This window comes from Cricetulus griseus, chromosome 8, assembly GCF_003668045.3.
Source record: "Cricetulus griseus strain 17A/GY chromosome 8, alternate assembly CriGri-PICRH-1.0, whole genome shotgun sequence".
Classification (NCBI taxonomy): Eukaryota; Metazoa; Chordata; class Mammalia; order Rodentia; family Cricetidae; genus Cricetulus; species Cricetulus griseus.
Genome location: NC_048601.1, coordinates 97,975,086 through 97,990,403, shown reverse-complemented (window position 1 = coordinate 97,990,403; position 15,318 = coordinate 97,975,086). Strand labels below are relative to the sequence as shown.

The window sequence follows — 15,318 nt, the reverse complement described above, 5'->3', positions numbered from 1 at the left end:
TGTCCCAGGCAGCAATGCTGCATTAGCTAGTGAGCGGGGCTATTGTTAGGCTTCGGAACTCTAAGTGCCTTGGGTAGCACCCAGCAAGAGGGCAGGATGAAATGAGACAGGTAGGGGGGTTGGTTGTGATAGTCTCAGCCTGGGAAGTAGAGCAGGAGGTCAAGGTCATCTTCAGCTATACACTGAGTTCTAGACCAGCCTGAACCAAAGGCCAGGTCAGCCAGAGCTACAGTGAGGCCCTAGGAGTAGGAGGAGGGGGAGGGAGGTCACATCTTCAGAATTCACCAGAGAAACGAATGGAAGATGGCGTCGTTTCTATGCAGTCCTGATACACTTTGCGTTCTAATTCACCCAGTGAAAACAAGAGCCAAGACTCGCGAGAAGATGCCACCTCAGGGAAGAAGAGGTGTTTGGCTTAGGACTCGGAACCCCCAACTCACCATAAAGTAGTAGAATACACCGTTGACTACAGACAGTCTTCCAAACAACTCTTTTTACGTTAACCAAGCCCTCCATGGTACTGATAATGAAGACCGGTTTCAAAAACATATTGTACTTAAGAAGGGAGAGGTCAAGTACTTGCTTTGATGGCTTTACAGTGTTGGATACATAATAGAGGCTTATTGACTTGATGAATTATGGAGGGAACTTTGAGCTACAATTACTGCAATTAAAGCCGTATGAGCAGTTTCCACACCAATCAAATAACACACGGAGAAGAGCCATTTTTAAAAGTAATTGCATTCATTTTTTGCATAGGTAATAACATCACATAGAACAAAATTTCAAAAGCTCAAAAGGACATATGTTGAAATATCTGTTCCAAAGCTCCTGTAACAGTAAATGCACACCTCAACAAGCCTGCCATTCTCTGTGCCACAGAATGGATTGCACACTCTCGAGGACTCGAGGGTAAAGACCTTCTGGTCTCAAAAATGTATGTCACCTATCTCAAGCCAAGAGCTTATTGTCCAGCACTTATCCTCAGAGCAGTAGACTCCCCACTCAAACTGGCAAAGAGGTGGAGGTTTATATTTTGGTACCAATGAATCCCAGTAGGCAACCTACTCAGAAGTGATGAGCTAAGTGACACCTGGGCACTTTGTATTGACCTGGCATATACTGAGCGCTGTAACCCATTTATATCTTCAATCAGTCCCTTGCCCTGCTGGGGTCATGCAGAGTGACTGCTCTGGTCAGGATGTTAGTGTCACATGCTTAGGGATGACTGCTGCAGGCAACTTCTATCCCTGCCCTTGCACTCAGGGTGGAACTGGACTGCGCAGTAAATGGGGAAGCATTGCTGGAGATAAACAAAAAGAAAAAACTTGGAAGCAAGTTCTACTCCCCCCTGAACCATGTGGCCTTGGCACCTCCAACTTAATTTCTCTGTTTGAAAGGGAGCATATCATCTACTCTGACGGCTGAAAAAGCAAGGATTCCATGGGCAGGAGGCTGTGTCTTCCAGAAAGAGTTCTTCCAGCAGGGAACATAGGAAGAGCATCCCTGCCCAAGAGAGACGGGACTCACCTTCCCATTCTGCAGCACTTTAGGACCAAGGACAGATGCTGGTGCCATCAAACCATCAAATTTGAACAAAGTTGGCTCTTTACCAGTAGAAAATGGGGACCTTGTTACTGAACCCCTGAACATCTAGTACCTGGTCTTTCCTAAAATGGAACCATGGAGCTAAGTCAGGCCTTAAAGAGCACTGGCTGCTCTTTCAGAGGACATGGGTTCTGTTCCCAACACCCACATGGCAGCTCTCAACCTTGGGTATTTAGTATTGGAGAATCTGACTGCCTCTTCTGACCTCCCTGGGAACCAGGCACCCATGTGGGGCACATATGTTTATGTAGGCAAAACACTCACATACATAGAAATAAATCTAAAAAAAATGGAGCTGTGCATGTATTGTGAGTTGACCGGCTCTCACCGTACATAGCTCTGGGAAATGTTCCTGAACAGGAATTTGTTTTTTGCTTGTTTTCCTTTGTTTGTTGGAAATATGGTCTCAAATATGATTATTTACTTATTAGGTTTTTAAAAACAGGGCATGCGTGGAGGTGGGGGATTGGCATACAACTTTAATCCTATAGGCAGAGGCAGGTGGATCTCTATAAATTTGAGGCCAGCCTGGTCTACAAAGTAAGTTCCAGGACAGCCAGGGCTTCACAGTGAAACCCTGTCTCAAACAAGCAAGCAAACAAACAAACAAAACAAAAGCAAAAAAAAAAAAAAAAAAAAAAAAGCAAAACAGGACTTATGTGGCCTGGCTGACGTAGTTCTTGCTATGTAGACCAGACTGCACCCAAACTCACAGAGATTCCATGCTCCTCTACAAGTGGATAAATAATTTGCTATTACCCTCTCTGCTTGGTCTATGTCAGGTCTCATCTTCTGGCCTCTCATTCATGTGCTGGCAATTGCACCCAAGACACAAAAATGAGCAAAGTGTTCTAAAGCCAAAGCCAACAGGTCCATATCTCTGACTCACTCAGGCGGGAGCGAGAGCCTCCCACTGTGGGCCTCGTCGGATTCTGCCCGCGAGTACCCTCTGGTGGCACTAGGACGAAACTACAGTCATCGCGAGGGAGGCGCGGGGTGCCGCAGCGCCCCCTGGCGTTAGTCAAGAGAGGCGCCGAGGGCAAAGGGACTAGAGCCAGGCAAGAGGTTCAAGCTTCAGAGCGCATCTTATTCCACAGTGAGTGCGCGGTTCGTGGGAAATGTACACGAGTATCTTGAACTCTAGTGTACATGCATGAAGGTTTGTGCATCTTTATTGTGTCAGGGCTCTTGAATTCTGTGTATCTGTTATGTTGAATGTGTGGTATGTGTGAGCCCACCCGTTCACAGGCGGATAGGTTGGTGGTAGGGAGGTCCATGCCTCCCGTGCAGGGCGGAGTCCTCACGGAGGCGTGAAATTGGTTTGGAGCAAACACATTATGGAAAGCAATTACCAGGGAGAGGTTCTGGGCCTGCGGGACCATCAGCCAGGAGGCTGGGGAGGAAGCTCCCTGGTTTGCAAGTGTCTGGATGTCTAACCCCAGAAAGGGCCTTCCCAACTCGGCTGCTTCATTAAGAGACAAGGCATGCCAGCCACTCCACACCACCTTTCTTGTCGTCCCTTCTTGGCTCCTTGCAAAGGAGTCCCACACCCTGTACTTCCCAGGCACAGCACAAGAACTTCTGATGCCCCAACCCCTTCGTGGGGCCTTCTCAATCACTCACCCTTCACACCTTGCTCTTTGTATTTTAGTTCACATGCGTCCTGTGAGCGTGGTGTGATGGTATCGATAATTCTCTGAGGGCAGGGCCATGTCTCAGAGCCTTCTATTTATCACCTTAACCCAAGCAGGGTGTGGAAGGGGTTAAATAGAACCGAACAGACCGTTGTCCCCTGGGCAACAAGACCTCACATCTTCTCTGAGATGTCTAACAGGTAAATCTGGCTAGCACAGACCTTTCTACCTCCCTTGCCTTAGTAATCACCACCCACCTAGTTGTTCAAGCCAAAACAAAACTGTGATGCACACTGGGTGAACCCAACATTTAGTCTGTCAGCAAGCACTATACACCCCCCCCCAAGACTTCCAAAGCTACTCCATTGCTATCCACCCATCATCCCAGGGTGACTGCTGTGGCCTCCAATTGGCCTTCTGGATTCTGTAGGCTTCCCCCACTCAAACCAGCTGCTCATAGCCAGGCAACCTGAGGGACATTGACCCAGTTACTCTTCTGCTTCCCTCCACACTCTGCTCACAGGCTGGCTCCTCCCTGTCATTCTGATCTCAGGTTAAATGCCAACCTTCTCAAAAAGTAGGTTTCCCTGTCACTGAATCCAAAATGACTCCCTATTGCTGTCACATCACTGTTTGCACCGTCTCTATACTTAGTACTATGTGCAACTTTCTCTTGTTTGCCTAGTGTTTCCAGCAGAGTAGTGGGGCTAGCCCTGGTGTCCCCTGCAGCTTTGTGCCTGCCTAGGCTAGAACACAGGAGGCACAGCAGTTACAGGCAAACAAATGAACTCAGGACATTATCCAGGACCCCTCATCTCAGGGATGACAGAGGGTCTCCCAGAGAGGTTCCTGCAAGATGGCAAAGGACCTTCTGTAGTAGGTTCCCTGTCAACACTTGGAAATCATCTTCTGGTCCCAACCATTATCCTTGCAAAGTACAAGCCTGCAGGGTACCAGACAGCCAGGCATTTCCATGGCTGAGGGTGCAAACAAATCCTGGACCCTCTTAATCATAGCAGATGCCACTTGTCAGTCCTCTAGCCAGGTGCTCACACCCAAAATCCAGGCTGGAGGGTCAGTCTGAGGTAAGGCCCGGGCTCTGAGACCAGTCCACCCACCTCTACAGCCTTCGGGCCCCTCCACCAGATCCCTCCCCACGTAGTCTGGCTACATGCTGGCTGGGAAAGTGCTCTCAAGCCTGAGAATTCTGTCCAGTGACCCTTGATATCTGGTGCTCTGCAGCCGGGTTGCCCCACCCACTGCTGGCTGCTGCAGCTCCAGTTTGTAGGGAGGGTCCTGGTACTGCAGTGTGAGCAGCGGCACCACAGGCCTATAGTTTTACAGAAGAAGACACGAGTCCAGGGGAAGAGATTTTTGTTCCACAAGCTAATGATACTTGAGAGAGTAGAACCCAGCTCTGGTGACACTCTTGCTACCACAAAGCTATGTTTAAAGAATCGGATTAATGCTGGTAGAGGCAGAGGCAGGTGGATCTCTGTAAGTTCAAGGCCAGCCTGGTATATAAAGTGAGTTCCAGGACAGCCAGAGCTACATAGAAAAGCTCTGTTTAAAAAAAAAAAAAAAAAGGCTCAGCAGAAAAGAGCACTGGCTGCTCTTCCTAAGAACCTGGGTTCAGTTCCCAGCACCCACATGGCCACTCACAAACATCTGTAACTCAAGTTCTAGGGCATCTTCCTCTTCTGGTCTCCAAGGGCACCAGGCATGTACACTATGCACACACACATACTCAGGTAAAACACGCTTACACAGAATAAAAAATGAAGAAGCAGAGTAAAAGGAACAAGAGCCAGGTGTGCCCTGGGTGATGCTTGCTGACCTACATGGGTGGGCAGTGGGTAAAGATGGTTGTTTTCCTAACCCTGGGCCAGTGGTGCTCAGAGAGTAGCCGAGCCATGGTTACTCTCTCTCCCACATATGTTGAGACCATTTCCAGGTTCTCATCTCTCCCAGCCCTTGGCCACCGGCTTCCCATTGCTCCCACCTCTGCCTTGCTCCAACCTTCAGGACACCTACTCTGACATGCGCTCACTCTGGAGGCTATTTGCTGTCTCACGTGAGGACAGGGGCAGGTTGGCCTGGGACCTGCTTGCGGGTACTAAGAGGTGAGGCAACCCATCCTGATTCTATGTAAGGGAGTCACCTCAAGGAAGGCGGAGGCTTGTTGGAGATAGTATCAAATCACATAACTTGTAGACCCTCTTTTTGTTTTTGTTTTTTGTTTTTTTTGAAACAGGGTTTCTCTGTGGCTTTGGAGGCTGTCCTGGAACTAGCTCTTGTAGACCAGGCTGGTCTCAAACTCACAAGAAATCCACCTGCCTCTGCCTCCCGAGTGCTGAGATTAAAGGCGTGAGCCACCAATGCCCGGCTCCTTTTTTTTTTTTTTTTTTTTTTTGGCAAAGTCTCACCAAGTAGCACAATCTGGCCACTACCTCCACCTACTGCCTCTACTTCCCAAGGGCTAAGATAGCATCTGCACCATTATTCTGGGCTTCAGCATGGAGATTTCCACACAGGTTTGCATCGGTATCAGCTGGATGCTCATCTGTTTTTTTCTCTCAAGTGTGGATCAAGGCATCTGTTCCCAACTTGAAGACGGACCTGGTGCTGACAGGATGACCCGGCCGGAGTCACTGCAAAAGTGCCTCTTGTGGAGTCTGCTTCATTCCCACAGCACTGCACACCTGAAAGAGACACACGGAATCAACTCCAGTGGCCCCAGGAACAGCTGCTTCAGCCCAGAATCATCCTCCAACTCCTTTGCTGTCCCCAAGCATGATGGCTGTCCCCAGAAGCCAGGGCTCACCTAGTAAAGCACATCCTCAAACTCCAGCTGAAGGTAACGGAGGAGGCCGGATGGCAGGGGCAGCCGTGGCAGGGCGAGGGGCAGACTGCCCTCCAGGTGACAGCGGAGTGCACAGCGGCTAAGATGCTGCAGCGACCTGGGCTGCCTCACCAAAGCAAAGAGGGAAGAGTAGAATCCCTGGTGCTTCTGGAGACAGGAGGAGGGACTCAGTGAGGACAGCCTTGGAAACCAGCTCCCACCTCTTCTAAAGGGACGGCATGGTGACCACCGGAAGCATCTCCAAGAACCTCATAAAAAACCCTCGGAAATCACCCCAGAAGGCATATTTTTCTAGGACATGAGTGGGCTGCTGGCTAATTTCTATGGAAGACTGACAAGGCTGCCCCTTAGGGAATGGTGTTTCTCAGGGCCAAGCTGAGTGATGTGTTCCAGGTCCTGGACACTGACCTGTACAATTTCAGGTGGTACCAAGCCCTTGGCCTCCTCAGGCAGCTGTACCACACAGTAGGTGTTCATCAGGACCTCGATGGTCCTTGGGGACATGCACCAGCGCTCTAGCACCTGCAAGAAAGAGATTCATTAGGGAATCCTATCCGGCCATGTAGATGATTCCATGACAGTTGTAGAGTCAACTTTCTCCCCCAAATATTTATACTGAAGTTCTAACAGCTGATCTGTATGTGATCTCATTTGAAAATGAGGTCTTATTTGCTTGATTCTATTTTTATTTGCTTATTTAATTTTAAAGATTTTTATTTATATTTATGTATATGTATGTTTTGGCTATATATACATATATATATGTATATATATATATATGTGTGTGCACCACATATGTGCACTGCCTGTGGAGGCCAGAAGAGAGCATTCGATCCCCTGAAACTGGAATTAGAGATGGTTGTGAGCTGTCATGCGGATGCTGGGACTCAAACCCAGGCCCCTTAAAAGATCAGCAAGTGTTTTTAACTGCGGAGCCATCTTTCCAGACCCTCTTTATTTACTGATTGAGACAGGGCCTCACTATACAGCCATGGCTCACATCAAACTTGTTATGTATGCAGGCTGACCTCAGACTCACAGAGACAACCTGCCTTTGCCTCCCAAGTGCTGGTTTTAAAGATGTGTGCCACCACGCTTGGAAAAATTTTATTAAATTATTTATTATTTGTCTTATATGTCTCTGTGTGTATGCTAGTTTGTGTGTGCCTGCAGAGGCTAGAGAAAGGGCTCAGATCCCACGGAACTGGAGTTGCAAGCTGTTGTAAGTCACCCAGTATGGTACTTTGTTGAAGCAGCGCTAGAAAACCAGCAACTGTGTTTCTAGTGTCCACATGGCTTGTGCCAGATTCCTTTCCTATCACTTTGCAGGCAGGGACCCCCCAATCCTCATTTCTACAAGATATAGACTGTCATTGTCCCCAATTTATAAGTGAGGGAAACTGAGGCACCATCTGGGTGGTAGTGGCCCATGCCTTTAATCCCAGCACTTGGGAAGTAGAGAGAGAGGCAGGCGGATCTCTGTGAGTTCGAGGCCTGCCTGGTCTACAGAGTGAGTTCAAGGACAGGCTCCAAAGCTACACAGAGCAACCCTACTCGAAAAAACAACAACAAAAAACCAAAAAAGTTATGAAGCTTAGCCAGATTTCAGTGCCAGCAGGGATGCCTAGCACGAGGTGGGCTCTTGGCTACCAACTACTATGCTGCCCTGCTCTTCCACTTGCCTCTCCTGGGCTCTGTCCTTGATTTTTCGGCTGACTAAAAAGTAGCCCTTGGCCTGGTTGTGGGCTCCTGAGCAGATGAAAACTAGTACTGGGGATACAGCTCAAGTGGTTCAGGGCTTGTCTTGTATACACCAAGTCTTTGATTCAACTGTAAGTACCAAATAAACTTGGTTGGGGTGCAGGCCAGTCATCCTGGCACTGGGGAGCTGGAGGCAGAAGGATCAGAAGTTCAAGGTTGGGGAGCTGGAGAGTTGGCTCAGGGGTTAAGAGCACTGACTTTTTCCAGAGGTTCTGAGTTCAATTCCCAGCAACCACATGGCGGCTCACAACCATCTGTAATGAGCTCTGGTGCCCTCTTCTGGCACACACTGTATACACGATAAATAAATAAATAAACCTTAAAAAAAAAAAAAAAGAAGTTCAAGGTCATCTTTGGCTACATAGAGAATTTGAATTCTGTCTGGGCTACAAGGAGACCCTTCTCATAAGAAGGGAAGACTTCACTGGAGAGATGCCTCCGCGGTTGAGAGCACTTGCTGTTCTTGAAGAGGACCGAGCGTCCACATGGCATCTCACAACCATTGTAACTACAGTTCCAAGGAATCCAACACCCGCATCTGGCTTCTGTAGACACCAAACATGCAGGCAAAATACTCATACAGATTAAAGTGTTTTAAGTTAAAAAAAATCAGACTTGGTGTCATATGCCTCTAATCCCCACACTCATAACCTGCAGCTCCCCCATCTTAGACACCACTGCATACACCAGGAACCTGGAAACCCTGCTTCCCACGAGAGCACCAGTGAGTAGTGGAGACAGGTGGAGGGACCTTTTTTAGGCACAGGGGATCCTGGAGGCAGCATTTTATGGGCCCAGGGCCTCCATTTCCTGTCCCATCTCTGGGCAGTGCCTATCACAGCCATCTCAGCCTAGCCTGCCCAGGACGTGATATTACATCACCACTGCTCTGTTGCCTGCCTCTCTCTAAGGAGTCCCTGTGCCAAGTCCCACCTCCAGGAAGCCCAGGCAGTCCTCCAGCCCTCCCTGAGGTTATGCCTGCTAGTCTTGCCCTCTCCCTTGCCTCATCACTCTGTATATTGGTGTGATTCCTGACTGCTTGGACAGCTTTCTCATGCATCCATCTCATCCTAGAACACCAGCCAACTCACCCTGAGCACCATGCATAGGTCACACCCTCTTCTAAGGTAACACCTGTGAACCATATTTCCTACACTAACTCTAGGATGTAGGGACACCCCCCTCCTTTTTTTTTTTAAAGATGAGGAAACAGCCACAGGAAGAGGAAACAACTTGCTCACAGTGTGCCCTGCATTGGAGCCTACTCTTCTCATGGTCACCAGGCTTGTAGGCCATTGGCGGGCTGAGCAACCCAGTGTGCACTGTCTGGTAGCCACTGGCCCTCTCTGTGCTATGATAACTTTCCACCCCCTTCAGCAGAGGTTAGGCCATGCTAAGAGCTTGGAAGCTTATGACTTGCAGCGACTTCCCTACAGCCACACAAGCAAGTGACAAAGTCAGAGCCCCATTCAGGCCTTCAGCATTAAGGCATCAGCCTTGTGGAGAAACGCTGGGGCTGGTGTGTCACAGGACAGTCTCAGGGTCATGCTCGCTGGGAGGGATGGGCCTCTAGCCCAGGCTATAGGGGCTGTAGATTGTGAGAAAGGGACCAATGGTGTCCTTTACTCCACCAGTCACCCTTTTCCCTGAGACGGCTAAGGGCTGGAGCAGGCTGGTGGGGGCAGGTGTAGGGGCAGAGGCGGGATCTGGGGATGTCTGTCTGCTGCTGTACCAGGTCCTTCCTGCCCCCGCCTGGCGGGGAAATCATTAGCTGTCAGAACCACAGTCAGATTACAGGGAATTGCTCGTCTCCTAATTATCTGGTGTTAATAGGAGATTAATTAGTGTTAATTGTTGATTTTCTTGTATTTTCCCAAAGGGGAGACCAATCTGCCGAACTCTCGGGCTGTTTAATTATTTGGTCTTGCTTAGGAATTCAGACAGATGCTACTAGAGTTGTGAGCAAAGGGGAGAGGCGGGGACAACAGGGCTGACTCGGGGGAGGAGAGGCGGGGACAACAGGGATGACTCCGGGAGGAGAGGCCAGGATGACTCGGGGGAGGAGAGGCGGGGTCAACAGGGCTGACTCCGGGAGGAGAGGCGGGGACAACAGGGCTGACTCGGGGAGGAGAGGCGGGGACAACAGGGCTGACTCGGGGAGGAGAGGCGGGGTCAACAGGGATGACTCGGGGGAGGAGAGGCGGGGTCGTGGGGACCTGCCCATGCTGTCACCCTCCCAGAAGGCCAGTTTAGCTTTGACATATCCCTTTGAGGACAACTGTCTCCATTCCAGTCCCAGCAGCCTCCATGTTGCAACATAGCTCAACGTGGCACGGGACCAAGCCCCTTCCCAGGACACCTTACCCAGAATCGCAAGTAGAGCTCACTTCATGACGCTGACAAAACTGGAAGATGACAGTGCAAAGCATTTCAGAGGGTAGTGGCAGCTAGCTGGCAGAGGTGGGCGGTGTCCTAAACTTTCAGAAACCAGGGCTGTGTTCCTTTGCAAATGCTTGGAACAGAGTCAAGTTCTGTCCTCGGGGAGACTCGCCCGGGTCCAGGGCACATTTTGCTCAGCTGATCTTTCGGCTACATCGGAGCTCTTCAAACTCAGCTCAGGGCTGAAGAAGGCCGGCCCCCACGCCTCGCCGCTTCCCTCATTGGTCCTGGCTCTTCTGTCCCTTCCTGTCTTTTGTAAGTGTCCCACTGCCCGAAGCCCACTTTCCTCAAGTGCATGCACATGCATGAACACATACGTGTTTACACACACACATACACACACACACACAATACACACACACACACACATACACATGCATACACACACACACAATACATACACACACACATACACACACATACACATGCATACACACACACACATACACACACATACACATGCATATACACACACATACACACACACATACACACACATGCATACACACACACACACATACACACACGCATGCATACACACACACATACACACACACACACACACACACACACACGCATGCATACACACACACACACACATACACACACGCATATACCACACATGCACATGCACATGCACATACATACATACACACGCATGCATACACACACACACACATACACACACACACACATGCATACACACACACACACACACATACACACACACATGCATACACACACACATACACACACACACAATACACACACACACACATACACACACATACACACACACATACACACACGCATATACCACACATGCACATGCACATACATACACATGCATACACACACATGCATACACACACACACACACACACACACATACACACACACACATGCATACACACACACACACACACACACACACACACACACGCTGTTACTGCATGCCCTGCCTTATTCTTGGGTCCCATTTATTGTTGAATGAAAGATGAAACTAATCTCTCTGCTCAAGTGCCCCAAGTTGCTTTGAGAAGCAAAGACGACACAGGTCTAGCTCTCCTGGTCCCCACACCACAGTGACCTTCTCCCTGCCTTCAGTCCCAGGCCCCTGTACCTTGGGGAGTGCCCCTGGCCAGACACGGACAGCACCATGGTTGAGGAGAGCTCGCACCATGTGCTCGGGGCTGTGGGCCAGGGCTGTAGCTGGACCTTGCAGGGCACAATGTAGAGGTGTATGCCCCCCATAGTCCATGGCATTAGCACTAACACCGCACGACAGGAGCAGCTCCACCACAGCCGAATGACCACGGCGGCAGGCCAGATGCAGGGGCCGCTGCTTGTCCTGGTCAGCAGCGTCAGCGTCTGCCCCAACTGAGAGCAGCAAGCTGCACAGTTGGAAACAGCGGTTGGTGGTGGCCTCAGCATCCGTGGGGGATTGACAGCGGGTATCACAGGCAGCCAGCAGTGGCGTCCAACCTTCAGCATTGCGGGCGTCAGGACATGCACCCCATCTTAGAAGTAGGTCTGCTAGTTCCACATGGCCAAGCCTGGCAGCTATGTGCAAAGGAGTGTCTTCTTCATCCTCAGACCGACCGTCCACATGTGCCCCGAACTTCAGGAGCAATTCCACACACCTGATCAGGGAGAGATAGCAGGCAAGGAAAGTTGCACCAGAGCTGCGTTTCTGCTGGGTGAGCATAGCAAATATACCGGGGACTGTGGGAGTCTCATGGCTCTACACCCTCCTCCATCCAGGCTTTCCCAGAAACAGGAGGCAGAATCAACAGTGGACCCTCTGTGCTTGCTCTCCAACTCTCGAACTCAGATGATCTCTTATCTGTGCCTCCAAAGTTCTGAGATTACAGACACCAGCTATCACAGCCCATTGTGCGCGTGCGCGTGCGTGCGTGCGTGTGTGTGTGTGTGTGTGTGTGCGCATTAGGTCCCCCTGAAGCTGGAGTTATTGGCAATTGTGAGCTGCCTGATATGGGTGCTGGGAATCGAACTCTGGTCTCTGCAAAAAACAGTACATACTCTTAACTGCTGAGCCATCTCTTCAGCCCCAGCATAGTTGCCTTAAAACCAAACCCTCAGGGGCTGGAGAGATGGCTTAGCAATCAGGAGCACTGGCTGCTCTCCCGGAGGACCTGGGTTCAATTCCCAGCAACCATCCAAACTCCAGCTCTAGGAAATCCTACAGACTTCTTCTGACCTCTTAGGCATCAGGCATACGTGTGGCACACACACACACACACACACACACACACACACACACACGTGTAGGTAAAACATATACATAAAATAACCTTTAAAAACAAAAGCAAACCTGAATTCTTCCTGCAGGAATCTTTCCCACATCCTCATGAGAATACAAGTCACAAGAAGTCACCATGTGGTTGGAATATGTTCCTCAATGGCCCAGCCTCAGTCCCCAGTACTCTATATCTCTCACATTCCAGGGACACTGAAGCTTCAAGGACTGGGGGCCTTGCACAGGCTTATACACCATTAAGAGATGCAGGTGACAGGACTCAGCAATTAAGAGTGCTGGCTGCTTTTCCAAAAGACCCTTGTTTGGTTCCCCGTACCCAGGTAGTACCACCACACTTGGCATGGAAATTTTTATATTATAAGTATTTTACTGCAATTACCTATTTAGTTTTTTGGTAAGGCTTCTAGGTAACTTTAAATTACATCCATGGTTCACTTGTTCTCTCTCTCTCTCTCTCTCAGTCTCTGTGTTTTTGTTTTTTGAGACATGGTTTGACCTGAAACTTGCTACACTGTCCTAAAAGTCACATGTACCCAAGGATGACCTTGAACTCCAGATCCTTGTGCCTGCATGGCCCAGTGCTAGTCTTACAGGTGTGTGCCACTATGCCCTGATCACTTTAGATTTCTATTGGACCATGCTGGTATAGAACATTTCTTCTACTGTAATGTGACTAACTCCATGAAACCCTCTGGGGGTGAGTGAGCTTATCAAGGGGACAAGGTCCATAGGAGGGGCCCAATGGATGACCTGTCCCTTTCTGCAAAGCATGAAGTCATGGAGGGAAGGCACGAGTTCATGGGGTTTCCAAGGACCCTTCTGTTCAGATTCCATGGTGACTACAAGGTGGTAAGTGGAGTCTCATCCTCTCAGGGTCCTGAATCACAGGTCACAAATATTTAGGTCAACACAAACGAACATTTCCCCATGGAAGATGAATCACAGACACACTTGGGTGTGCCAATAACTTTCTTATGAGCTGAAATTGGTTCTTCTATTGTGCTTGGGATGGGACCCTGGGCTCTGGGAAGCTTGAGCAAGCACTTCACCAGTCAGCCACAACCCCAGCCCTTGAACCTCCAGCCTTGAACCTAGTCCTTTCCCCCTCAGTATGCAGCCAAGTATAGCCGTGAACTCCTAACCCTCCTCTCCCCCCACTCATAATGCTGGCATTACAAACATGCACCACAAAGCCTGGTCCTTAAGCTATGGGCTTGAGCCCATAGATGTGAGCCCACCCTGCTGATACGGGAATCCAGCCTGCCACTCTACACACTGAGACTAACTCAGACCTTTGTAATCTGTTTGGGCTACAGGACAGCGGGTTCCCTGAGGATAGGACCAAGCTTAATACAATGCAGAACATTGGATGGGCAAAGAAACATTAAAATTTTACAACAATACTATCTTCTCCATTACCAAGCTGGCCAGAGCGCTCAGCAAAGACCATGAGGCTGGGCCCCTGCTCCTGCTTTCCACTTTCTTCCAGGGAACAGAAAAAAAAAACATCTTAAGCTGGCGTTGCTGCAGTTTCTTAACTGGGACCAATGGATGTCTTGGGAGTGAATGGTATTGACCCACCAGAACAACCTGCCCCCTTGAGAGTTGGTGCAGGTCACTCACTCAAGGATACCAGGGCCCCGACAGAGATGCAAAGGGCGTTTTCCATCCTGGTCAGGCATGTTGGGATCCGCTCCAGCCACCAGCAGCACGTGGACGCAGGTGGTGTGACCTGCAGTACAGGCTTCGTGCAGGGCAGTGTGGCCCCCAGGGGCACTGTCTGGCCTTGCTCCACGCCTCAGCAGCAACCGAAGAACCTCAGTGTGGCCACGGCTGGCTGCCACGTGCAGGGGAGTGGTCAGCTCCTCTTCATACGTCAGAGACCAGAGTCCTAGGGAGAGAGGGTCAGAGGCCTCAGATCCCTGGGATGGCAAAGAGCTGCCAGGCAAAGGGATGAAGATGACAGAGGTGGGATGAAGGCACCCTCTCCCGCTCAGACCCGTCCATGCCCCGCCCATACTCAGAGCCCGGATGTTGAAGCGGAAATCTCTCCATCGTTCTGGGTCGCTGGTATCAAAGATGGAGTCTGGAGCCAGGCCAGTGCTGGAGTCTGCGAGGATTTGAGAGACAGAGCCCACATCCCCAGCCAGTACTGCCTGCCAGAAGGCAAGGGCAGGTCCTGAAGCCCTGCGGGTGATGATAGGCCCCAGGCCAGGCTCAAGGTGCTCCTCAGACCCTCTGTCAGACTTCTCCACCAGCCTGGCACAGAGGGTGTGTCTGTCACCCTGAGGCTCTCCCTGGCCCCTGCACTCCTGTGGGAACCAGCTCATGAGCGTACAGAGAAAGGGAGAGGATCAAAGGGGTAAAGGAAGGGGCTACAGGTAGAGACGATGAAGGGAGAGAATCACAGGCAGAGGGGGCAGAGGCCCCGTGTCCCTCGCTGGAGCCTGACCTGGCCACAATGTCCAGCAGGAGCTATTCTGGGATCCACATGACTTCTATCTTGGGCCAAGGTCTAGATTGTTGGGAAAGTTTAGTGTGGGGGAACCGCAGCTAGGGACTTCAGCTTGCCCTCAGTCCTTGGGACCTCTGTCCCTGAGGCAGCCAGCCCAGCCCGGCTCCATCTCAGGCCATCCCACCCCCAGCTGCCCCTCACCCCTCTGGTGGCTGCTCCAGCGAGGCTCAGCTGCCCGGCTCTCCAGCAGCAGGTCAGCTGTGCTGTGCGGGGGGAA

At 50.4% G+C, this 15,318-nt stretch overlaps 1 protein-coding gene across 1 annotated transcript; it reads right to left on the bottom strand.

The window, feature by feature from the left end:
- Positions 1-5,628: 5,628 nt before the first annotated feature.
- Asb10 (ankyrin repeat and SOCS box containing 10) lies at positions 5,629-14,916 on the bottom strand. Its single transcript, XM_027428433.2, has 6 exons — positions 14,607-14,916; positions 14,210-14,477; positions 11,429-11,948; positions 6,514-6,627; positions 6,067-6,252; positions 5,629-5,944 (listed from the first exon to the last, which is right to left on the bottom strand). Exons 1-5 carry the CDS (start codon positions 14,914-14,916, stop codon positions 6,067-6,069), a joined length of 1,398 nt encoding a protein of 465 aa, XP_027284234.1. The 3' UTR covers positions 5,629-5,944.
- Between the last annotated feature and the right edge of the window lie 402 nt (positions 14,917-15,318).

Excerpts from the sequence above, each read along its gene's own strand:
- Asb10 (XM_027428433.2), bottom strand. The coding sequence starts at position 14,916 with ATGAGCTGGTTCCCACAGGAGTGCAGGGGCCAGGGAGAGCCTCAGGGT. Across the intron at positions 14,478-14,606 it reads CTTCAACATCCGGGCTCTGA|GACTCTGGTCTCTGACGTAT; the intron begins GTATGGGCGGGG and ends CTCTCTCCCTAG. Across the intron at positions 6,628-11,428 it reads GGCCAGGGGCACTCCCCAAG|GTGCTAGAGCGCTGGTGCAT; the intron begins GTACAGGGGCCT and ends TCTTTCTTGCAG.